Raw genomic sequence first — 26,595 nt, forward strand, 5'->3', positions numbered from 1 at the left:
ACTTTAACATGTGGTAAATTAAAGGTATAACATGGCCAGGTGGTGCTTACTAAAAGCTTTAAATAGTAACCATGTGACACAGAGTTTTCCCCTTCAGATTGTACAAGAAGACCAGGCCTTACTTACTAAATATTCAAAAAACCTACAAGCTGGTAGCTTTCAATATTCACAAAACTTGAAACCATGAATCACTTCACCACCCTCTAGGCTGTCCCAACCCCACACTTGAAATCTGCTAATGTTTGAATCATCAGCATCATCTCCATTCCAACCATCGTGAGGAGACTTGTTGCTGCGAATCGAGAGTGATGAATCAGTTAACACAAGAAATTGCGTCACATTCACCCTGAGTCCCCTATCCAGCTGTCATAAGGTTGGAAGGTTAAAAACAGCCCTGCTGAGGGTGATGATAGATAAGCTGTCTCACTAGAAAGACACCCAGTTACTCGGGCCAATAATGAGTGTGCACATTTAAGGAGGATGGCAATTTCAAGACGGTGACACCTTTTTTTAAAATCAGTTCCCGGATGCCATCTGTTCTCCTGCTACTCACTTCCTTCTGTGTGTGTATGTCTTGTGCGTGCATGTGTATCTCACCCAGACGACTGCCATTGCGTGGCATTGCCATGAAGGAACCCAGGGTGCCACCGATGACGCTGTGAGGCCTGCGGAGTGGAGGCTTCTTGAAGGAGCCAGTGTACTGGTGCAGGAAGGAGTGCATGCTGTGGGATGTGGGGGGACGGCCGTTTCTCATGAAGGGTTCTGAAGCACACACACACACACACATTAAAACAACTTCCAGTTTCTATCAGATAGTCCACAGTTGCATCACTAATCTTAAAAAACTAAAAAGTAAAACTAAATATCAGCTAGCTATATCAGGTCAAGCTTTGTTTAAACCCACAGAACTTTATTTAACATTTCAGTTAGAATGTGGACAAACTTGGATAAAGCAATATAACTACAGAGTAGTTATTTTCTAAGTTAGATAATGTGGCAGGAACTTGGTAGCTCTCATGGGCATATAAATTACACAGTACAAAGTAAAAAGGTTTGATATAACAAATATGCGTTGATTATAGTTAGCTTAACTGGTGAGGTGCGATTAGAGACAAATCTGGGGAAGGAGAAAAAAAAAAGGCCATTTATGCTAGACTACTGAAAAAAAAGGAGGATTTATGGCTGTGATGGATTTCAATTGGCAGCTGTCTAAGTAACAGCCAACCCCTTTCATATATTGTATTTTACACCAGCCAGTTACTGAAGACACACTGTTCTGCAGTGCCAAAACAGGCAGAATGTTACGTAACATGTGATGCTTATTCTATCTATACCTTCTGACTTGCTGCTATCTGAGAGCATGGGTTTCTGCAATGAAAAGTCTCCTTTACTCTTATTACTGTTACAAACCTTGATAGAGAGCTGCTCACTGGAATGCATTAGAGCTGCTACTGACACTGAACTCTCTCTGCAGTAGTGTACATCGTCTTTAGTGCTTTATAATTTAAATGCTCCGGAGAGTTTCCAAGTTAGTGACTTCTGAAATTAATAGGACTGGATCCTCTGGAGTAAAGACATACAGACTCACCCCACGTGATGTTTTAGAACAGGGTTTTCCAGTTCTGGCCTTCAGGTGACACTGCCCTGTTAGTTTTCTAGCTATACAATACCTGCACTACTCACTACTTATTACCTGGGGCAGGTGTGTTCAGTCAATCAGAAGCTGTAAGATACAATCTTAGATCAGGGTGGGTTAGAGAAAGACAAAGTAAATTGGTATCTTCCAACTTCTGATTGACTGATCACACCTAAAACAGGTAATCAGCAGTGTGTTAGAGGAATAAGCTGGGCAGTGTTCCCCGAGGGCCGAGTTTAAGAATCCCTGTTCTAGAAATATAAAATCACTCAATTTACATGAGATTGTACAGCCGTGTAACAGAGTGGAGCTACTTTGTTAACCTTTGGCTATGTATAAACTAAGTATGTTATGATAATGGGATTTCAAACTGTAATACAATACCTTGAAAAGTATCCATATTTGATGGCACAGGGGAATATTAACACAACATTTAAGGGGCTAAAAGTTCTTAAGTTGTATTAAAAGATTATGGCTACAATCTGATTTTTACTCTCCTATGCATTTGAATGTTGCACTGTAGAGCAGGGCTGAATGATAAATCATTTTCACAATTTAAATGAATGCATTTACAAATAGCAAAACAGCAATTAAAATGTTTAATGCTACAATGAGAGGGGTTTTCCTGCAGGCTTCACATGCTGACATCTGCCATCTCTACCCGCAGAAGAAGTAAGTGAGAGTGCATGAAAAAGCTTTAAAATACAAGCAATTTTAAATTCAGAGCCAGCTGATGTGAAAGTGGCCTCTGTAGAAGCAAACCCTGATGTTGACAAGAAAGAGGTAGCACTTCTGTCAAAGTGAAACGGTTAGGTAGTAGGTAATCAAGTAAAGTAGTATCAAAACAATGTAGTTCATTGTCAAAGGTTGATGGGTCCTGAAGAACAGTCTTTTCGGCGTGAGAGAGGGGCTAGTCCTTGAAAACAGCAGATGAGATTATAATGATTTCTTTTTTTGGTCATGTTTCAAAGGTTGCTTGGTTTCCCGCTACAAAGACGATGCTTAAATTACACATTCAATTACAATAAGGGGTTTTTACACAACTCAGAAAACCTTGTAGTTACAGAAAATTGAAAGATTGAAACAATTGAAACAAAAACACTGACCATTGTCCATGGTGCCACTGTCCTCAATGGTCATTTGTTCAGCCAGTTCAGACAGGGACTCATCAATGGTCTGACTGGCTCGGAGTGTTAACGACAGACGCTTCTTAATCCTCTTCATTTTCTCCATGGCAGGGCAGTGCACGTCCTGCAGAACACACAGACAAACACAGCCAACATTAAGTCAGTGCTAACACACTGAAGCACAACAGGACAAATGGAAAACAAAAAGACGTATAACATAAAAACAGTGTTGTCTACTTGTTGTGTTTATTCGAAGCGTAGGGGAATCAAGAAGCCTGTGTACAGTCCAAAATATCTCAGATCATAAATATCCTAAAGAAGCTTTTAATTCAATATTCATTCACTCTGCACATTCTTCAACAGCACATGAATAAACCATGAACAAAGCATAAATAAAGGATGAATATCACAGGCTTGAGTACAGCCGTTTGCACCTAGACACACATTTAAACAGGGGAAAATGAATAAACTCTAACTTGAGGGGCAAGTCAAATCAGTTAACAGACACGCACACGCCTGCATATGCACATGCGAGTGTTGTTCCAGACAACTGTGTTTATGTTGACGCAGCAGTCGTCCAGGTCACAGGAAACACCTTGCTTAATCTGCCTCAAGCCAGTCCCAGCTCATTGTGTCACTTTGTTAACGCCCTATCCAAGTGGGGGGTGTCTGTGTGTGTGTGTGTTCGTGTATGTGAGGAAATGCACTGAGGAAGTGGCAGTAGCAATGCCCCGCCCGTCCTGCCTGACCGTCAGAGCAAAAGAAGCTGACCTCTGCCGTCACCAAGCTTGTCTCTCATCATCTCTTTTTCTCACTCTCTTTCAAGGTTGATTCCGGCCTTCATATTTATAACACACCTCCTATCACCATTGCTTCATCAATCAGTGTTGGCGGGTGAATGTGCAACACACACACACACACAAGCAAAACCTGTTCACTGGATTTTTCACACTACAACGCACACATTCAGGAAAACTGCAAATGATATTAGATATGTGTGTGTAGGTACGTGTGTGGGGACATACGACCTGGATTTCTTCTCAGCTGGCTGCAGTTGGTATAATTAAAACCCAACAGAGTGCCGGAAGAGGAAATTATTAATTAAAAGATTTCATTACATAAATATTAATTGCACTGTGGGAGTATTTTGTTTCACAGAACTGCCTGTAACTATAGTTGTCAGTCACATTAAGTTAAGGATTTTATTTAGTTTATTTCAGAAATGAATTAAAAGTGAATTTACATAGGAGTCCAATATTAGATCTTGAACACCCACACACATGTAATTTTAAATAATATGATGCTATTAAGGTCTTAATGGCTTGTTTGATATGTGGAACTACAATAACAAAAATAGTATTTGGACAAACTAATACAGATAAAAACAAGTTTTCCAGCGGTTACTTGCAGGATTTGCATAGGAAAGTCATCAGGATCATGACAGAAAGTCAAAACACAGCCTCCAACTCACCAACTGAAAGGTCAGGGAAACCTGCCAAATCGGCCTGTGGACTTCCCCAACATGGCATGATGTCAGCTTCACATTCTCTACAAATGATTTTTCTTTAAATACAGCTTTTAGCAAAGGGTCAAAGAAATCACAATTGTAGCTTTCATTCTAAAAGCTAGAAATGTCTTTCATACTAAATCCACTCGATCTATCTGCACCCTCTGCCCTCTTCCGTGGTCCATCTATACTACATTCCTGGGTTCTATGATCTATTCACACAGCTCTTTCTATCATTGCTATGCCAGTGATACACACATTTCTGCCCGTCTCTCTTCCATCCCTGCTCGGATAAAAGAGAGACATCTTCAACTCAGTTTCCCAAAGATAGACGTTCTAGTCTTCCTACCCAGACCTTCCGGACAATACAACATTAGCAACCTCTTAGTATCTTCAGTGATTGTCCATACAAAGTTTACCAAAAACTGGGCGTCATCAGTGATGACCAAATAAGGTATAATGACCACATCTCAAACTGCTCTGATTATGGCAAAAATCATAATCAGAATTATGTTCTTTTCTTTTTAAGCAAACATGATTATTTAAGTCATTCATTGACTTTGGAAAAAAAAAATCAAACATTAAGTTAATTAAACAATGTCTTCATCTACGTATTTTATTAAATTTTAAATATAAAAACATTCAACACAAAAACATGTTTTAAATGAATGAATAAATATAACAGCCTTTGTTTTTTTTTCTGATGCCCCTGACACACCTTCAGAGATTACATCTAATAAAACCATAGCAGAGAATTTTTACTGTGCTTGCTGTTTGTTGTAGATAAAAATCAAAAATCACTCATGCAGGTTTATGGTCAACAATAAAAACCGAAGTTGGGGCGGTAAGTGAAGTCGGTTTTCCTGTAGATATAAATTTCCTTTTACATTAATCTGAACCAACCTTAACTTAACCAGTTACCTATGACTAGGACAAATAACTTATGGTATTAACCCAATCTATGATTACATGCATTACCAGTTCTTAATTTTAAAAAAATTACATAATTATATACATGTTTCACTCTCCCATTATAAAAAGTAAGTTTGCTGTCTTATATCCTGTGCTTGATTAGCCCACTTTTGAAGCGGAAGTGTGTCATGCTGGTCCTGGTGGCTGTATCTGCAGATCAGATGACCCACACACACACAGACACACACAGACACACACACACACACACACAGGCAGTACATAATAGGATAGAAAGACAAAATTTCACATAATGAAGCAGAAAATTCAGTGTGTAAACAAAGGAATACAAAAGTAAAATTACTGCACTTGAAAATACTCTCCCACAGAAAGATATTTTCCTCCTCATATGCACACTCCCTGCATGTGAGATAAGCCCTCTTTGTCTCCCTTACAGAGGAGCTTAACAGAGGTGGGTGTATCTCTGTAGCAAGCCAAAACAATGAGACTCATGTGACATGTGTATTAATCTGTGTCTGTAATAGACTGAAATATGAATGGTGTGTGTGTGTGTGTGGTAAATCAACATGAAAAGATGCACAAACAATCTGCTAGTGATTTGACAGACATTGAGGGAGAACTGAAGCTCTCTCTCCTTCTCTCATCATCAGCATTTCCAGCAATCCTAACGCACACAAATTCTGACCCACATTCCCAAAAATCCCCCACTCAATCTCTGCTCTGCCCCCCACTAGATGCCTCCAAAGTGTACTGTATAAGGGCACTAATTACTGGGTTAATGATCACACACAAAACTTCTTCCTACCTCCATCTCTCCTCTTCCTCACTTTCTCATTCTCTCCACATGTTCCTATTTCCCCCCAACTCCATTGTCAGAATGAGGTAATAAAATGTGGCTTTCTATTAGATCTCCGAGATGTGGGTGAAAGTGTGAATGTGAAGAGGAGGAGGAAGAAGTGGAAGACAAGGAGTGAGAGAAGAAATAGAAGAAAAAAAGTGAGTTTATTTCAGTGAGAGAAGACACAATGGAGTTTCTGTGTTTTGTTAAGAGCCATGTAATCAACTGAGTGACTGTAGGCATGTATAGAGCCTCACAGAGGGTGGTGGTCCAACCCAGTGGCAGACTGAAGGGCAGGGGCGAAAAAATCTAAAGGGCAACTGATATCAGCAGATAACAACAATGCATGGCTGGTTCAATAGCTAAATCACTTCATCGGGTTTGCTCTATGTGGGGGGGGGGACACATTCACTCTACAGTTGGGGGAACCTTAGAGGGCACTTTATCGTGTTTGTTCTATAGTGGGTCATTTTACTGCTTTTGCTCCAATTGCTCCACTTGCTCCACTGGGTTGTACAGTCATCCCTCTTGTTGTCTCCCTGAATCCACCTATGGTCCAACACTGGGTCTGCTTTAGGGGCAACATTACGTGTTTATCACAAAATCAGGATTCTTCAAGTTACTAACCAAGTATGAGTGTTCCCCAAATCCAGGTGGTCAAATGCTGCCTAAAATGTAGTTAGTTAATGTTAAATTATATTGCTGCGCTTTTTAAAATATATTGTAGGCTTAGTCTTTATATTTTTACAGAATTGTATTATACAGACACTTATTTTCACCAACTGAAGGTGTTGACCTTGAAACTCAATGTCAATGTCTTATTCTCCTCATGTTTATGGCTATTACTCAACTTAGTCTCTAATGAAGGCAAACAATACTCAAAAAGACACAAAAAATCCTGGGCAAGAAAGTGAATAATTTCATGTGAAACAATTTCTTTAAAATCTTAAGGATAATAATGTTAAAGCTGCAGTTTGCAACTGACGCTCTCATTCCTCTCTGGTCTGCCCAATCCTGTCTCCTCACTTGTTACACTCCACCAGGCTTTGCACAGTCCATCAGGTGGTTTCAGCTAAATAAATTACAATAAACAAGATTGCTAAAAAACATATTAAGCAAGCCATCACTCTTCTCATAATGGTAACAAGGGTGAGCTTTGCTTAAAATGCTTTTAGAAGCAAATATCTCTGTATTGCTACCTGCGCTGTTCAGTGGAATTGTGCCATGGCAGCCTTCCACAACACTTCTTTACTTTAGGATAATGTTGGAGCATATTTTTATTACAAATGTGAAAGACATTGCACACTGTAACTCAGATCACTAAGTATGTGAGAGTGTGCTGACAAAGTCTGCTGGAGTAGTTTCGGAAATACATCCTAATTCAATGCGTCATGAGTCCCAAATTGAAACTGTTCTCTAAATTGATATTTATACAAAAAGAATTTTTTACTACTTCAGTTTGATGTAATGTAGCGGCTGAAATCAGTCATCATTTTGAAATATATATCTCTAACCTCAAACAAAAGCTCATATACAAACACTGGTAACTCTATTAATAAGCAACACACACCACCTCTTGTCAAATCAAACCCCTTTCTATGCCTTTAGTGTTTCTTTTTCTTCTATAAATGGCTACTGAACTGACAGATTCAGACCAAAAACAAGTGGAACTGCAAACACAGGGCGAGTTGAAAATATGGTTGTAGCACTGCTGTCTTGTCAAAAGGAAAACAACAGTTTATATTTTTTAACTGTTTCTCAAAATAAACCTTCTCATATGAGAATCACAACCATTTTAAAACCTCATCACTTTCCTTTTACAGAGCCCACATGAAGGAGCTGACGAAGGGTCACAGCCTGAAGGGAAAATCATCACACATGTCAAAGAGACCTATTTATCAGAGCTTAGGTTTTATTTGGGTTTCATTTCTTATTTCTAACTGAGTCATATTGCCCTGTGATAGCCATAAGGAAGTGGGAGCTGATTACAAAACCATCTTCTGTCTGAAATCCTGCCAATTCATTGACTACCTGAGACTACAAGTGTTTCACTTGTCACTTTTATATTGACATTGATCATTAAAATGTCTATAAAGGTTAAAGTTATATGAATTGCTTGTGACGTGCCACAGCTACATCTGTTGACGAAATGCTGCATACACAATGTTCACAAAGGCTTATGTCAGCTTGTTTCATTCATTTCATTCATTCATTTCGCTGCTGCAATATTAAAATTGGCATTTAGAACCATAAAAAACTTATTTGTATCAGCGATCAAATTTCTGGGATTTTGAAATCCCAAGCTGATTTATTACAAGTAGCTACTTTCTTATTTTGAGACTCTGCATACACTGCCCTGCTGCCAGAACACACAAAAACTAACTAGTGCAAGCAGTTTATATTATTTGTGAATGACAATTTGGTTTTACACTTTATATTGTCATTAAGCTAACAAATTGTTTTCACATTTATTTTATTGACAAATAGTGTCAACATAATTGTTCAAATGTCCTTTATCTGTAAATGTCTCTCTGTAACCAAATTCTCCTACATTCACAGCTTGTGAGCCTCCCACACAGAGTGGAAACCACAGTCTAAAACTTTGACAAACATACTCATACACAAAGCAGATATGATTAAAGAAACAAAAATAGATGGCAAAATCTGAGCTTACACAGGTGCTCACTTATAATGTTTCCTCATATAGACACGTTTAGTTTAAAGAGAAGATAATGTTTCCACTGCCTCAGACTCACTTCCATCATATAGAGATCATAGCAGTGCACACACAGACGCCAGGGAGTTTCCCCTCATACTGCCCGTATATGTTACAATCAAAGCACTGCTCTCTCTCCTACATGATGTACACCACTACAAAGACTTCAAAAGGCCAGGAACACTAAGCGGCGTCACCAGGAAGATGACACCACTGAACAGTTTCAGTGAAAGCTGTATGTGAACTCCCTGTATTTTAGCACTTCGAGCTGTCATAGCTTGCTACTTTTACACTAAATGCCTATATGGTGAATTTACCATGCAGCGTTTTCACAGTAAAATTTGAATTTGAGATTTGAACAGAATATCTCTATCAGAGAATGTCTTCTGTCTTACTACAGCCCTATCATCAGAAGATAAGCACCCATTTGAGCAGAATTTTAGTGAGTACAGTCTCTTGAGTTTGTGCAGCTATGAGAACACACAAACAAAGCTTCAGTGCTACTGCCCAGTGCAGTGGGTGCCTTCCACTGAAAGACCCTTTGTTTTGTGGGAGAGAAAACTAAAAGGAGCTTCAGCATGACTGACCTAGAGGGGTGAGCTAAAATAACCCTGTGTACTGTATGTGTATGAAATCACAAAAGGGCTAATATCTTAATACAGGACATTAATAGGACAAGAGAAGATCAAACACCACAAGCATCCACATACTGACGATGACTTTGATGCTAACATGTTACATATTGAGTGACAGCAGAATGTTAGCATCATCAGTAAAAGGTCTAAAATGTGTTGCATTACTAACTCAGTACAGAATTAATGATAAATTGGCTGCACCTATATAGCTGCACCTTTTCTATCCTTATCACTACCTTAAGCTCTTTAAAATGTTGTTTCCCATTATCCGGTGATAAAAATGGAGGCCACACCTCCAGCCAATCAAAGTATGTGCTTCTGAAAAATGCAAATTGTATATTAAAAGCTTCCAAATAGAGTGTTAGATTGAAAACAATCTGCGTTATTTGTAAAAATTGATTTTGGGAAGTTTTGGTTAAAAAAAAAAACTACACTGGGAATTTATAAAAATGTGTCAAAAACAGCCATAGTACAAGCTCTTTATATATATAAGTAGCTATGTATATCAGGAAATCAGTTAGGTGGCAGCGTGTAACACGATAACATGATATTAAACATTCAGTATCTATGACAAATAATATGTCACATTGAATTATACTGGTGACTTCTGCCATATCAAACAGTGCACATTTAATTTTCATTACTAAAGAGCACTATATAACACACGTTCTTAAAAGTATAAACACAAACAAGAATTGAAGCAAGATGCAGAAAGAGAGAAGAAAACATCAAGGACAGGGTGAAAAACTGATTTGGGGGTCTATGGAGGAGCGAGAAAAAATAAAGATAAAGATGGCGGATAGGAAGTGTGAGCTGGAGGGAGGATGTTATTTTTAGGTATGAAAGCTACACTGTCTCCCTGCTGGATAGAAACACACACACGTAAACAAATGTAAACGCAGCACGTAGAGCATATTACCCCATCGCTCTCTTGCCACATGACAAATACAAAGCCCATAGTCCACAAAGCATACAGGGAACTCAGCTGACCAACACACACACACACACACACACAGAGACAAACCACAATTTGACTGCATGCCCAGACACTCCAGTATCATCTGTTTGCAGCAAGAGAAGGGTGAGGTTCCAATAAAAACAAACATACTGAGGTATATACTGTACCTGTATTTGGGCATGTGTGTGTGTGTGTGTGTGTGTGTGTGTGTGTGTGTGTGTGTGTTCATTCTTTTGGTTTCATGGCCCACAGCTGCAATGTTTTGGTTGAGTCCCATCAAATTTGGTGTTGCTGTTCTTTTTTTTTTTTAAACTGCAAGCTAGCTGCCTAGTAAAGAACAGCAGCCAGATAAAATTATCCACAAAAAACAATAAATAAAGATTTGAAGTTTTCCAGAAAAAAACTGAAAGAAAAGATATCATGTGAATTTAGCTATAATCAATTAAGAGAAATCAATGGCTACGTAATTATTAGCATGCATAACTTTGGCCAAAATGGTGAGAAAAAAAACACCTGTGGTTACCTCTCTTTGCTCCTACTGTGTGTGTGTGATTTGTGAAATTAGCACCCGTATTTTCCCATAGTCCATCTCTTACATAACACTTGTGTCATTACACGACACTAGTGAGGATTAACAAGAAGTTTCCGGTTCATCTGACACACACACACACACACACACACAAACAGGACACACAGGAATGTGTTTTTCTTGTCTACATGTTTGGTTGGTGAATCCAAACACACAGCTGGAGATGGCACATTCCAGTGAAGAGAGATGAAAAACTGTACAAGCTCACTCTCTCTCACACACACACAAACACACATCAAAATTATTTTAAAAGCTGCACAGAAATTATGAAACTCATTTAAATAATTGTATCTATTTTCACCCAACAGCTCCATGAACACATGCCCAACAACACAAACATAAAAGTAACACCAGAGAAAGATTTCCAAGGCTGACAAGTCATCTTACAGAACTGAAAAACAGGGCTTTAAATTTCATCCCACTATATTTGCCTCTCCTCCTCCTCTTCTGTCAGTTTTATGGCTTTAATGGTGCATCCTCTTTCTCACACCCCACCACTCCCTGGAGCACAGCTTAGAACTCCCTTTCTACTGACCCTGAGGCATTGCAGAATAGGTGTTCTCTCCCTAAAGTGCCAAGCTTTGTGTGGGTGTTTGTGTATGTGTTGCTAATGCCATCTAACAAAGTCACCTGGGCTTTTTCCTGTCTTTGTGCCAAACCAGGTAAGATGCCCCAGCCCGAGACAAAGGTGTATTATTCCTCATAAATTTATTACATCACACAGTTTTTTTGACATTCATAGCCAAGAAATGTACTGGACTGGACATTTGAAAAATAAACTTCCCTACAGTCAAGTGGACAAACTACAGAATAATGGCACCATGTTGACACGTTTTTGTAATTTAACAGCTACAGTATTGTTCGTAGCCTCTCACTGGCAGATTTTGATAGTTGCTGCTACTTGTCTGTAGCACTAACAGGTATAATAAAGAGAGGCGGGCTGTCCTTGTTGCATTAACATTATACAGAGTGTGATGAGAAAACTGAAACTGCTCTCATTAACAGAATGATTATGTCATGTACTGGTACAGGGAGCAGCAGGTTAGCTTAGCTTTGCACAGACTAAAACCTTCAGTAAACAGCTTATTAAAAGCCTTGCTCTGTCCAAATCTGTCACTTAACACCTCCTAATCTCACAGAATAATGTTTTATTGGTCATTTGTTTAAAAGACAACTGTTCAAATGACACATTGTGGTTTTAAAGGTCTTGTGGTTGGCCAATTTTTTGACCGGGTGCAGTACTTTCTTAGAGTCATTGTCATTAGCTTGCCTGGCACTGTGACAACCAATCACCAGGAAGTTATTGTGCCCAGCCAAGAAATAGTTTGGCATGTCATGCATCGCATCTTGTATCGGCTTCTCTCGATTTCCACTTCTGTGCTAGGATAATCTAACCATCTGGTGGCGGCTTCATAGTGACTGAGACACAAGGAGGGAATTGAAGTCCTTGCAGGTGTTGCCAAGAAGAAGCAAAAGACTGCTGAATATATATATATATAGCAGTAAATTAATGGTTCTGAATTTGACTCTATGGATGCAATGGATCAGATTTGGACTGGCTGTTATGCTATTTTGAAAATCACTCGAAATAGTTACACTGCTCAAGAGCAACTACACTTGTAAGTTCTTCTGTCTATCAGTGGCAATGATCACCATGAGAGTGGTGTGGAGTGAGAGTGTGCCAAAGTGTTGCTTTAATCTGCTTACAATAGATTATTAGTGTATGTGCAAACATCCCTGGAAATACTGACACTGCATTGATGTGACCTTTCAGAAAACCATGAAAGAGGGGCTTAGTGATGCTAATGCAGTGCAGAGCTTGAGAAATAAAATAGAAGACATGACAAGAGTATTATGAAACTCTCCATTACAGCAACATTTCTGCTTCATCTCATTAGAAATGGCTCGGTTAAAAAGCCACAAGGCCTTTTTTATGTGTGTTTTAAAATGGTCTATGGTCCAGTTTGCTTCCTGTGAACATTTAGTGCACTTCATTGGCAATGATTGCAGATAACACGTGTCTATAAGGCAATGATTAATTCGAAGGAAAGAAAGGGCCTTAATTAGTGATTAAAGAAGAAACTTGCTTTTATAAATATGCTGGAATAAAAGTTAGAAGACAAAGATCCTAAACAACATTCTCGTGAAAAATTTGACTGGGAATTTAGTTTTACAAAATAGTTGTGCAACTCCTGGTAGAAAAAAATTAATTGTTTTGATTATGTCATGTTGGTTACAATACAATTATTTTAGAGGAACAAGCAGACGGTGAGAGTTGTGTAGGGTGGTATGTACTGAATGGCAGAATGTTAAACACAACTGACTGTACTTGGCACTAACACTTGCCAGTAACACTTATTCATGCATTCGTGTGTGCAGCTACGATGAAATGTGCATCGCAAATTACCTGAACATTTTATAAATACTGAAAGCATCTATTGTTGCCACAATTTCAAGTGATATACTAAGTGCTATTTAAAGTATTTAAGCATACCCAGGTAATATATTGTTACTAGTTACTGTGTCTGTTTTACGCTTACTAGACAAAGATCTTAATTCAGACCTTTAGGATTTGGGTCAGTGACCTAGCTGGTCCTGATAGTCTGTGAAACTAGGGCCAGCTATGGATGCTAATAACTGTCAGCAGTATCATTAGACAGGGCTAATAATTTGTTATTGCTGGGTAAAATTGTACTTGTTATCGATAAATATAATGCTGAGGCCTGGTTGATGGGTTGGGATGCAGAAGGCCAAGGGTTTGAATCCCACCCCACCAGGTGTGGGCCTCCCCAGGCAACAAGGGTGACCTTGGTGCCAGTCCTGAGCAGAGACATAAAAAAAAAAAAAAATAGGAGGCTTGCAGCAGGAAGGGCATCCGGCGTAAAAATGTTCCCCTGTGGCGACACCAGAAGGGATTTGCCGAAAACTGTTTATCTTTTTACTGATAAATAGAATGACACTCTGAATTCTGAATGGTTTGAAATCCAAGTAATGTCATAACAGTAATTGTGACATAATATTGAAGCTTACTTACTTAATGTGACGCAAAAAGAATGTTTGCAGATAACACAAATGTTCATATCATGTCAAGAAATCAAAAATGAAATCTTTGACCTCCCATCTCACTGCTGCTGGTGAGGCAGCCACCACAGCAAGTATAATGCGAATCTGTGTGAAACACTGCTATAAATACAATAAATACAATATGTTTGATATACAAAGTAGATCAGCAACAATACTAGAGATAGTTATTTTGATAAAGTCATGAGAAATAAAAAAACTGTGCTCAGATAATGAGAAGTCCACACTTATCGAACTTAAACAAGGTCAAGGTCGTGGTTAAGCGGTAAAATAGGCAACACAGGAAAGAAAAGACTATCACAATAAGGTATTAAGATTCTTTAACTACATGTAATGCTTATGGTGCCATTGTGGCCATAGTGAAAATGGAAGAAAACAGGATGCAAAACATTTCCCTCATCCTGTTCAGACATAGTAAGCAGCAAACAGAGTGAAACATCCTTCGAATTGCTCACTGTGTTCAGCTACTCATTAATGCGCATAATAAATACTTCAGCATTTGAGTGTACAGTGAGTGTTAGCCACATGAGAGAAGGCGACTTCATGAATGCACTGCAGGTTTATTTTAACGTGTGACCTCTGTGTGTGAGTGAGTGTATAATCCTTCTCTGCTGCTGCTTTAATAATGCCACTGGTTAATCTCCAGATCATGAACCAATCTCACCCAACCCAATCACAACTAAATTTTATTTTATCTTTCTGACATCACTCTCCCTTGCTCCATCTCCACCCCCACACAAACCTAGTTGGTGTATAAAAATGCACCAGTGGCACATTTCTTCAACGCCTATCAGTCACTTCCTAACGCTTCTCTGAATGTTAAGAATACACACATAAAAACATCGCAATAGCAGCTTAAATTGCAGGCTTGCAGTTTAAATATCACATTTTGTTAAATTGCAAATTCAATTTGGAAACAATTCGAATTCCAAATACACACATGATTGGACAGTTTATCCTGAAGAAAAGTGGACAGAATATGACACCAATAAATGCAGGTATACACAATGAAAAGATCGACAAAAGGGCATAAAGTGTCTTTGTCCAAGCAAAGGAGAACAAATAAAAAAATATCTGACAAACACACGCATGCACACAACACACGCGCGCGCGCACACACACACACACCCTACCACCAAATGTCTTCTCTGACACCAAAACATATCCATACAACACACTCACCCAGAAATTTTTTTAAAAAGGTTTTGTTTCACTGTAAAATGAGACAGAGAGAGAATTAACTCACACCACTCCACATTCTTCTCATGGCTCACATAACTTTGAGTGTGTGTGTGTGTGTGTGTGTGTGTGTGTGTGTGTGTGTGTGTGTGTGTGTGTGTGTGCCCGTGTGTGTGCTGTGATGCTGCATTGAGCACAGACTAATTGTATTCATTATGTAGCCCTAGAATTAGATAGACCCCAAAAAAAAACAATAATTGCTACTTCACCTACATGATGCCCACCCTGCAGCAGGGAAGTGCCCACACAACATTTGCCATTAGCCTATTGGCTGTTACAAAGCCTTTTCACATTTTGTTACGTTCTACTGTTTTTTACATTTTCTGTATTTCCTTGGGCAAAACACCTAATAAGTCAAACACGATTCCCATGAGCAAAAGAGACAAAAAGAGAAAAATCTTTTCGGTTCAACATGGGTCATAAACATACATACAAATGTGTTAACTTACTCATAGAAACATAAATCGTGACATACATAAGCACAGCATAAGAAACATGCAAAATTAAATAAACACACTGAAAGACATACATACACATCATCTGATCAATAAAATATTACACATCCTGGGGTTATATAAATGAGCGAGAGGGAAAGAGAGAGACTGGAACCTGCTGGCCTGGTTGTCATTAGCAACAGTGTTTTGGAGGCTGATCATCATTAGGTGTCGTCAGCTCTACTTCAAAACATTGTGGGATATCACTATATGATGATATATGATCCCAAGTCAACACAAATACGTTTTATTACAGTTTAATACTTTGTTATTATCCCTATATACTTTTACTTTTATAGTTATATTTATTTATAATATGCTGATGTTACATTTCAGTAAAGCGAGTATCTGCAGCTTAAGCATCATGCTCATCCACATGTCCACGAGTCTCACTGACTTCCCCGCTCAAGACAAGGCAAACTGCTACAGTGGTGGAATGAACATTTCAACTGACTTGCCTCTCAATGCTGCGCTGTCATCAACTGCATTTCACCGACTTTTTTTAACAAGTGTGATTTCTTTTTAATTCATAACATTTTAAGAGGCACTGCAAGGATTTATTTGACTTTTTAAAACAATAGGTCAAAATCAAAGCAGCAAAAGGAGATGTCTTCTGCCACAAATATGGGATAACCCCTAATGACATAATCTGCTTTAGCAGAAAGAAGGCATTATTCAACAGGATGAGTAACACCCTTCATTGAGAGCAAACTGATTTTAAAAGGTGTAAAATGAAAGTACTCATTTAACAACACGCTGAATCAGGTTCTCAACATGGGGGAAATCAATGCTGGACCTAGTTTCACCACAGAATCTTAACTTGCCCTCTGCTCACACTTGTTCAAATCAACAGGAAGCTTCTAACCAATCAGTGACACTGGCTGGGGTTCCGTTACATACACAGTCTCATCACAGCACTGAAAGTTTTATGTTGCTGCATGACAATTCACTTCTTTGGATGTTCATGAGTTCATGCTATTAACTCATGTTCCTGCTTCATGCAATATAGTGCAGAGAAAGATCAATACATGTGCTGCTATATGGTCCACTGACATGGGGAGGAGGCTGTCAGGGTAATTACTTTGTCCTCTGGGGTTGTATCACTCTTACAGCCAACAACCTAGATCTGAATGTAGGTCAATACACACATTCATGCAAATACACACATGCACACAAACAAATACACACACACATGCACATAATTGAGCGGCCAGTTGTTCTATACAAAGCATGGTGGAGGTAAGTCCCAGTCAAACCGGAAGTAGAAAAGACACTACGGAGATATGTGATAACAGGTCGATACCACAGCTGATAATTTTCTGGTGATTTATACGATGAGCTAATGACTATGATACTATTTTGCTATTGTCATTGACAGATATAGTGTACGTTGGTTCACTGGAAATTTTTACTTAATATCTCATAGTTACCAGGGTGACAGCAGGACGCTGTATTGGTGCTGTGTTGCATTCTCCCGACACATGACTTACTGGCTGGTGAAAACATATTTGTGCCTGGAGATTTTCAACAAGTACATGCTGTTTTTGCCAGTAATTTTAAATTAACAAACTCTAGTAATTTCAAAGAAGGGCCTTTAAGCAAGCCGGTGGCTTGTCTCCGTCTGATTTCAAAGGTGCTTTGAAATCAGAGGGAGAAGATGTCTTGAGGCTGCTTGTTAAGATTATTTAGATCAGTGTTGCTGGAGAAACACTAAAGGCACATAGATGTGGGTTGGACTTTAAAGGTGCACTATGTCAAAGAGTGGTATTTTCTGATAACTACTAGATAGGTAGGGATAAGAGCTGGACACCTGAGGGGATCAGTATGTTCTAATGAAGCAGCCTTTAAAGCCATTGTGGCTGGACAGGGCAGCATAGCCTGAAGAGAACTAAGGCTGTGTCAAATGAAGAGTGTTACCTCTTTGCCTGAAAGGTAATGGAAAATGTTGCTTCTCCGAATGGAGCCCAGAAGCTTTATACTGGAAATGCCTAATCCATGCTGGGCCCAGTGATAGTTTGAGACATCATTTAGCATGAATGCTGGTCTTCCACAGAAATGCTCATGCACCACTAATTAGACACATTTAACTGTGTATTGATAACAAATATATTGTTTGACAATTGACTTATATGCATAAATGACTTTGTAGTCAAATATCCAGATTTTCACTAGGATAAAGCCAAAATTGCTCCTTTATTCATAAAAGGAAATAATCACGGATGATATTATATTATAGTGTAACATTACAATCTCGTCTAATATCTCTGGAGTGTTGCTTGTTGATTTCTTATTTATTTTAGGTTTATGATGTTTTGTGTAGCTTGTTCAAAAACATTCCTGCATTACTGGTGCAGATGTTTTCCCTGATATCACATCATCAAGAGAGGACTGTTCCTTCGCTTAATTTTAACAGGCACTACGAAATGTTATGTCAGCACTCAAATAATAATCCGGCAGTTTGTCACATTTATATAACGTTAATATCCTTCTAAAGATTTACAAGGTTCATGTCTCACGGAGAATAGTCTGGATGTCGGTACATACGTTATGTAAACAAACCAGATGTTTTCACCTGAAATATGTTTTTTTGTTTAAAATATGGGGGAAGCGCGAACACAAAAAACCTAATTGTAAAAGACAAACAGGAACGTAGCAGACAAAAATGAGAAATATACGTTAGCTAGCGTTGAGTTATTCTTCAGCTGCTTCTTCTCCGTGTTGTTATGTCAATAAACCATAGTTGAGGCTTCGTCCTTCGCTGCCGGAAGAAATGTTATATCACTGACTCTATTATCGGACACGCTCCGTGTTATCCAGAAATGACATGTGAGCAAGTTTACCTGAAAATAGAGAATTCCGTCGTTTCAAGCCGACTCTCCGGAGCTGCCAGGCCCGGATGCCCTCCTCCGCTTTATCCGCCCACTGAAGTAGCCTGAAAGACACAGCTCCGTCTGTACTCGGGTTCAGCTCAAAACCGCTGCGACAGAGAATGAAATATCCGCAGAAACACACACCCACCTTGATTTGAGTGGTGTGGGGACAGACAACTATAGACCGAACCCCCTAAAATGTCGTTTGTGTGTTGGTATTAGCAATTTAAAGAGACTGGAGGAGGTTCTGCTGTCGACAGAGAAGGCAGCAGTGGTACAACACCGCTTCCGTAAAGTACAAATCTCAGGACATGGCGAGACTTCTGCTATACTTCAAAATAAAACAATTAATTGACCTCATATTCATTCACAAGTTTCAAAATAAAAGCTCAAATTGTGGGTTTCGCGTTTCCTGTTGCATCATTACAATGACTAACATAAAGACTTTCATTTTATAATTTCTTTGTACATAAACGAATATATATATCCACAATTACATTTAAAAAACAATTGTAATCATATGGAATAATATATGACGTAATATTAAATATAATATGAACAGATACCCTGTTACCTATCTGGCAATTTGTAGATAGCTTGACGAAGCTCTGTGCACGAGTAGGACATGCAGATAAACGAAACCTTGGCTTATGTATTTGAATAGCTTTCCTTCACTTTGGTTACAAATTATTTGCTGCAACACTTTCAGCGGTAGCTGTAACCTGTATTAGGATCTAAAAACACAGTTTGTCCCATGCAGTCATTATGAAAAAGTAAACATAGCCCACTGCTTGAGGGTTACATATTCATTTAATTAAATTATCAAAGACAACTTTGTATATTTTCTTTTCTTGAATTGCGACAAGCAAATTGTTAAAAGTTTAGTTATTTGTTCAAAGTTTAACAATTTCAGTATTACACCTAATGTAGTTGTACCAATTTTTTTATCATTGATTATAGTAGACAGTATCAGCTGGTAGACCCTTTGTTCATAGTTACATACAAATATCATATCTATAACATACATTTTTAATTTTGAAGTTGAAAAGCTGATTCTTCTCCTTTTAACACCTGGGCATGAATTACATGGATTCTTTTTTTTTTGGTTGCGTGGCTCCACCTAGTGGATAAAAACTGATACTACTATAATTAAAAGACTACATAATATGAGTCTGAAGGGAGAATATTACTGAAACCTTTTCACTAATCTTTACTCATGAATCAGGCTCTGAGCTATTCTTCCTGCAATTCTTCTCTGCTGCCAATAAATTACTTTGGGGGTAATTACCAATTCCTTTGTGCGCTGCAAATCAGCAAAATAAAAATGAAAACGCAACGCTGTGTGTGTGTGTGTGTGATTTTAGCCTAAATATTCACTTAGTGTATGGCCTTATCTCCTGTGGTCAGTGGTAATATTTTTAAACTATAGATATTAAATGTTGTGTATAATTTATACACACTACAACAGTTTGTCTACAACGTTTTAATGTAGAAGTTTGTAGTTGAACAATCCTGACTCAGCTGCTTCAGGTTGTATTGATATTATGAAAGTCTTACATAATGTACATACACCATACTGTAAAGTGTGTGTGTGCGTGTTCGTGTGTGTGTGTTTGGTGTCATTGCACTTTGCCCCAGTGAGAAACCCTTTTCCCTGCTTTCCGTGTTTAATGTGATTACACTTGAACTGAGAACTGACTGGAAGATGTCTCGTGCTGCGGAAAGACTCAAGCTGCTGATCAATCACCTTGAACGATCGCACACACAAGCTGCGATCGTATCCTTTCAGTTTGCTGTGTGATCCGCCGCCTCACTGGAGCCGGTCCGCGAACAGTTAGGTAGCCGACAGAGGCACACTGTGTCGTGCACAGCTCTTGTGGGCCAGGCCTGGGCCTGGGCTATGGACACCAGGCCTCTGTAAAGACGGAGTAATAATCAGGGATCCGTTAGCGCCTACAGTTATTTTTGCTGATGTCACGACTTTGTATTAAGGAATGTGTGCACAGTTACAATAACGTCGTTATGTTCAGTCGAGGTGTCGTTCTTGTTTTTGTAACACCAGCAGCAGTCGCGGATTTTGGCCGACGTGTAGTTGCCCAGGGCTGCACCTTACAGGGGCGGTAATCATTCATAAAAAGCTGTAACTATTGCTGTATTGGTTTTTAATGCCCATTTGCACGTTGCATTGATCCTATCATGTGTCGCTCGGAGCCGAAGCCCTGACTGTAGTTTGTGATCTCTAAGATTCCGCCGCTGGTTGGGAAGATCTATCCCTCACTAGATGCTTTAAGGGGGGCGTTAGAGGTTGGTTATTTTATATCTAATGTGGTTGGGCATTAATGAAGAGACGATGTTCCTCTTGGGAAACTTTGCAACACTTTATTTGTGCACGTACGTTTGACGCGCATATAGAATATATAATCTATAGGGTCCACAACAACAGGATGTTACCGTAAGCACTCTACTGAATGTGCATCTACAATCACAGCCACAATACTCTGCGTATGCGCACACAGCTGCACGTAGCCTGGCATAGGTCACTTCAAGTCTTACCCACTGAAGGCCTGCCTGGGCTTTATATACACTGTTGCTTCATAAACATTTTGTTGCTTTTTATTGTCTGTGCAAAAGCCGAAAGTAACCAGTGTGCACGCCACCATTCAATTAATCATACAATTTCTGGGCAGATTTCTTATTAGTATAAAATTGCTGACTTTGTGTCAAGGAGGAAGGAAAGGCAAATAAAGTAAGGATTTAGAAGCTAGTTGTACAGTTTATCAGTTTATATTGTGTGCTATTCTATTTGCGTGACAAAGAGCTGGATGTTTAAAGTTAGATTTATGAGTATTACATATATATTCTGTATCTTCATATAGCTATAAATGTAATAGTTGTATAGGGAGTTCACTCTGAGTTCAAGCTGAGTGCCATATAACTGCCTTGGAGTTGGGTGCAAATGCTTGCAAAACAGTTTTTTTCATTAACATAACATTTAATGCAAATTTCCAATTATTTTTTATTTATTTATCTGGGAAGGATGCAAAGTTTTGCAGTGATATAAAATATTTAATCTTCACTGTTTTATGCCCTCTTTGACCTATTTTGTTACGTCTGAATTAGCATGATTATTATTATTATTATTATGTTAGGATTAAGATTAAGCTCGATCCCCTAATAAAGCACTGGAGTGTATGTTTTATTTTTCTATCTACTCCATATATGTTTGGTGAGGACGAAAAATAGCTCCAGAGGGTAAAGTAGCTGAAACTATTTCATGTCAGTTAAAAGCCTGATAGTGTGTTAGATTAGTAATCACTAAAATAGTGTTTCCCACTTATTATACTTTTCACAAACTCTCTATTATTTCAATTTCAGATAAGTTATAGTCCAGTAACAGGCAGTAATGACATTTCTAAACCATTGTTTGTTTCCTCCTTAACTGAGTTTTTTCAGAGGGCTGAACCAACATCTGGCCAAACCTTCACTCACAGTCACCCACAACAACTAAGGTAATATCATAACTTTACAGCTTTAGATTAAGTGACACCACAGATATTGGCCTGGACCACTGGTTGTCTGAGCCACAGCTGTGGTTACTCAAGCTAAAGGTCCTTTTTGCAATATTATATAATCAGTGTTTGTTGTTCACCTTGGACTCCAGCTCTTCTGTCATATCTTACAGTTCCTTTACATTTCTGCTTTAAAGGTGTAGTAGCAGATTTTAAGATGTTCTAGTTGGATGATGCAGAGCCGAGGGGCAGATGCATGAAGTATGATTAGCATTTTGTTAAAAGGAGAGAAAGTATATTGATCACCCACATCCTATCTGTAAAAACCAGTTGAATGTACAAATGTTTTCTTCAAAGTTAGAAGCTTGTATTAACAGTAAGTCCATTATTTCTTTTAATGCAACACCAGCCATTGTCTGTCAGTCATTTCACTTAAAACACACTCTGCAGCAGCTTTTTTATTCCAACTAAATCAACATGTAACATATGAACGTGTGACTTTTCTGACAGATACACGTTTGACACAGGCCTGCTGACTCCAGAACAGCGCCTCTTTTACGAGGAAAATGGCTTCATCCACATTAAGAATTTGGTGTCGGAGGATGACATTGACAAGTTCAGGTGACATTCACAAACTTTGAGAACTGTAACATTACTTTACATTGTGCGTATAAGAATTAGTAACTGTAAGTTTGCTATAATAATAACTACTATAAACCCATTGTTTAGCTAATAAACTGTAAGTGTGTCAAGATATTACTGTATGTAAGTGAAGCTGATTGGTTAAAAAATACATCAAATTTAAAATGTAAGATCGTTGTATATTTGTATTAAAATACACATAAATGTTAAATCTAGAACTTCATAGGGAGGGTGCTGAGCGTGAGCATGCGTGTCTTTTCAGGTGGGAGTTTGAACGCATCTGCCGACAGGAAGTGAAGGTTCCCGGTTTGGTGGTAATGAGGGACGTGGCGATTGCTAAGTCAGAGTTCATTCCGGATCAGAAAGCGGTTTCCAAAATACAGGACTTCCAGGAAGATCCGGACCTCTTCCAGTACTGCACCTTACCACAAGTAAGAAAACATAGTCACAAGAAAAAGCATAAACACTGGTTGCAACTTCCTGCTTTTCTGCATAGGTTGGTCATGAAACATTAGGTTTGTCCTTATTGAACAGCTCCAATAAACATAGTAATGACCACGCTGATTAATACCTGTTCGAACCATCGTTAGTAGCATTACCTTCAAGCAAGCCCTTCCTGTAGTTTTTGGACTTTTCTTCCTCACAGAACTGCTTCAGGTCAGCTATGCTTCTAGGACAATTGGTGTAAACTATTCTCATGAGGTTATTCGACAGCATCCCAATTACGTTGAGGTCTGGGCTCTTCCTTGGCCACTGCAAAAGGTAGATTTTGTGTTTCCAAAGCCATTCTGTAGTAGATTTACTTGGGTCTTCAACCATCTTCTTCTGAACTTCAGTTTTGTGAACAGACAGCCTGGCATTATCCTGTCGGATACCTTGAAAAAGATGGGAGTTTATTAGTTATGATGTTAAGAGGTAGCAAAGTAGCCCCAAATCATGATGCTCCCTTCACCATTTTTGATCATGATGTTTTCATGATGATATGTGGATGCAGTGCTGTGTGTTCTTTCCAAACAATTCTACCTTTGTTTCATTTGTCCACAAGACATTTTACCATTAGTGTTGTAGAGCATCAGTGGCTCAGTAGACCACAGGTCGAAGTGTCCTTGGGCAAGACAGTGAACCCCCAGCAGCCCATCCCCATCCCCAGCCACACAGTGCCGGTCCCAGGCCTGGTTTGTATCGGATTGCTTCAGGAATGGGCATGTGGTGTTAAAGCTGTGCCAAATCAACATGCGGACTAATGATCCGCTGTGGCTAACCTTAACTTACAGGATAAGTCGAAAAGGACAAAGAAAGGTTGTGCAGTGTCAGTGTGGCCCTAGGCAAACGTCAGGAGTGCTGCAATGTCGTTTTTAGAGAGCAATAACTTCCTCTAGAGTGTGCTGCCATTGATGCCTTGCCAGTTCATTGTTTTGCATATGACTGAGCATTGTAGTTTGTGTCTTTTGAGTGCTTGGCTGGGTGTCCACTGTTTTTATCAGCCTAGAAAAGTTGTATTTTTTGATATTTGAGACTTTGGTCAAGATCAAATCACATTTCATAACCACTTTATGCAGAAAAACAGGGAATTACTTACTGTTTTACATATTTAGATAGATTTGCAATTCATTTCTAATAGAGCTTGGTAACACATAGATACTTGGTCTGAACCAGTTTTACTGCAGTCATGTGTTTTTTATACAAACAAAACATATGCAATATATTATAAATTAAAATAATGATATAAACAACTGAAGTAATACAGTTGAAACAATATAACCCCAACACTAATGAAAACGTGTGCCTTTCTGTGTCAGATCCTGAAGTACGTGGAGTGTTTCACTGGACCAAACATCATGGCCATGCACACCATGCTGATCAACAAGCCTCCTGATGCAGGTATTGGCTCAGGAATTAATAATATTAAGTTGGAACTGACTAGTTAGTTTGTTGATGAGTAGATTTAATTTGAAAGGAAATAAATTCATGGTATTTCCTCTACCACGTGGCATAAAATATTTTAATTTACACTAATCATCACCAAAACATTTTTAAAAGGTTTATATATTGTTTAGATATTATTAGATGCTTTTCATGTTTTCTGTTGTTTCAGGTAAGAAGACATCTCGCCACCCAATGCATCAAGATCTGCATTACTTCTCTTTCCGACCTGCCGACCGGATCGTCTGTGCGTGGACTGCGATGGAGAAAGTGAACAGGCATAACGGCTGCTTAGTTGTCCTGCCAGGAACACACACCGGCACGCTGCAGGAGCATGACTACCCTGAGTGGGAGGTACACAAAACACGAGTAGAAGCACAATCACAACTGCCCTGAGGTGCACACACACATACACTTTCTCAGCACAGCATCTGTTCTTAGGGTGGTGTAAACAAGATGTACCATGGAGTGCGTGGTTACAACCCACAGCACCCTAGGGTGCACCTGGAGATGGAGAAGGGCGACACTGTCTTCTTTCACCCATTGCTCATCCATGGTTCTGGCATGAATCAGACGCAGGGCTTCCGCAAGGTACTACAATACCCATAATGCACCTGCTTTTTCAGCATTACACAGTTTAATCACTGTCCTTAACTATGTGAATTATAAACAGCAAATCATATCAATAGATGTGAGGAAAATACGTGTGTGTTTGTGTGTGTGCGTGTCCGTGCTTCCAGGCCATTTCCTGCCACTACGCCAGCGCTGATTGTTATTACATTGATGTGAAGGGAACCACACAGGAAAACATTGAGAAAGAGGTGAAAGAGATTGCAACCAGGAAGTACGCCATAGGCGACGAAATCACACTCAAGGTCAGACGTTCACGTTACACTCATCCTTTTTAAACAATCCATGATACAGCTGACCACTTGTGAAGAAATACTCCATGTAATTGGGCAAGGGGTGGGGCCTATGGACTTTGAGGAGGGGGCGAGACATGTCGCAAAAACAAAGCTGCAGAAGTGATGCCTGATGCAGTCACTAAATTGCTACAGAGTACTTCTTTAATGCAAATGTGCATAGACAATAACTTGTTCAAATGAGTCAATGTCAGAATTGCATATAGAAATAATACATATGATACGACCACAATAAAACCGATAAAGATTTGCATTTGTTGAACTAATCCTTTACCTCTCCTGCCTACAGGATACTTGGGCTATCCGAGGGCGTCTAGTACAAGGAGTGAGGACTTCATTGTGACAGCACCACAGATATGCATCAAAAGCTTTCTACTTTATCACAAGGTGACCTGCCACTTAGCTCAAATGGAAGATTAATCATGCTCTAATATTAAGAAGCCACATGGCATATTCACAGGGCAACTGAAGGTGTTTTTTCTTAGCGGAATATAACTTTTAGCTCACTGCCTGAGAAAATATCATAAGCATGTTGTTCTAGCATAAAACATAAAGCTAGGAAACCTAATTTAAACCCAAAATATCCGTTACTTAGTAGCTGATTGATGCACAGTTCTTAGGAAAATAATGACATTTTCTAGAACTTGCTCTGCTACAAAAAGTCTGTCAGTATGTAAACAGAGTTCCTTCGGGGGCAGTCATTGGAAAGGCTGATAAGCATGTTGATTACTAAGTAAATTGACTAAATAATGAAAGCTCTGAGGGTAAAAGAGCAATTTGTGTAGTACTTGAAGGTTACCACAGATGCCTTTACCTTATGTTGACTTTTACTGTAATCTTTAGATTTTTTTGTCTATTGATATGACTTATGATTGTTGATGAGTGGCTTTTTAGTTGTTTTTTTTCTTTTTAAAGAAAGCTTAATAATTTTAAAGTTTGAATAAAATGTATAATAAAATGGCTGCTTCAATAATGAGA

General features: G+C 38.9%; 2 protein-coding genes across 4 annotated transcripts in view; one reads left to right on the top strand and one right to left on the bottom strand.

The window, feature by feature from the left end:
• The window catches only part of cdk17 (cyclin dependent kinase 17), a 35,846-nt gene extending 16,916 nt beyond the window's left edge, over positions 1-18,930 (bottom strand). Inside the window, exons 1-4 of one of the 3 annotated variants that reach the window (XM_067489623.1) lie at positions 18,591-18,930; positions 18,426-18,508; positions 2,743-2,887; positions 598-762 (exon numbers count right to left, since the gene is read on the bottom strand). In XM_067489623.1, coding sequence (XP_067345724.1) covers positions 598-762; positions 2,743-2,869 — 292 coding nt within the window. In that variant the 5' untranslated portion in view covers positions 2,870-2,887; positions 18,426-18,508; positions 18,591-18,930. The remainder of the gene's footprint in view (positions 1-597; positions 763-2,742; positions 2,888-18,425; positions 18,509-18,590) is intronic. The other 2 variants (XM_067489624.1, XM_067489622.1) reach the window with 2 other exon arrangements.
• Positions 18,931-20,228: 1,298 nt separating this feature from the next.
• On the top strand, positions 20,229-26,595 carry phyh (phytanoyl-CoA 2-hydroxylase). The gene is made up of 9 exons (XM_067489633.1): positions 20,229-20,397; positions 22,074-22,129; positions 22,640-22,750; positions 23,034-23,202; positions 24,571-24,652; positions 24,867-25,048; positions 25,136-25,285; positions 25,435-25,569; positions 25,907-26,595. The coding sequence occupies exons 1-9, from the start codon at positions 20,326-20,328 to the stop codon at positions 25,958-25,960; spliced, it is 1,011 nt and encodes a 336-aa protein (XP_067345734.1). The 5' UTR covers positions 20,229-20,325; the 3' UTR covers positions 25,961-26,595.

Source organism: Channa argus, chromosome 21, assembly GCF_033026475.1.
Source record: "Channa argus isolate prfri chromosome 21, Channa argus male v1.0, whole genome shotgun sequence".
NCBI classification, from domain to species: domain Eukaryota; kingdom Metazoa; phylum Chordata; class Actinopteri; order Anabantiformes; family Channidae; genus Channa; species Channa argus.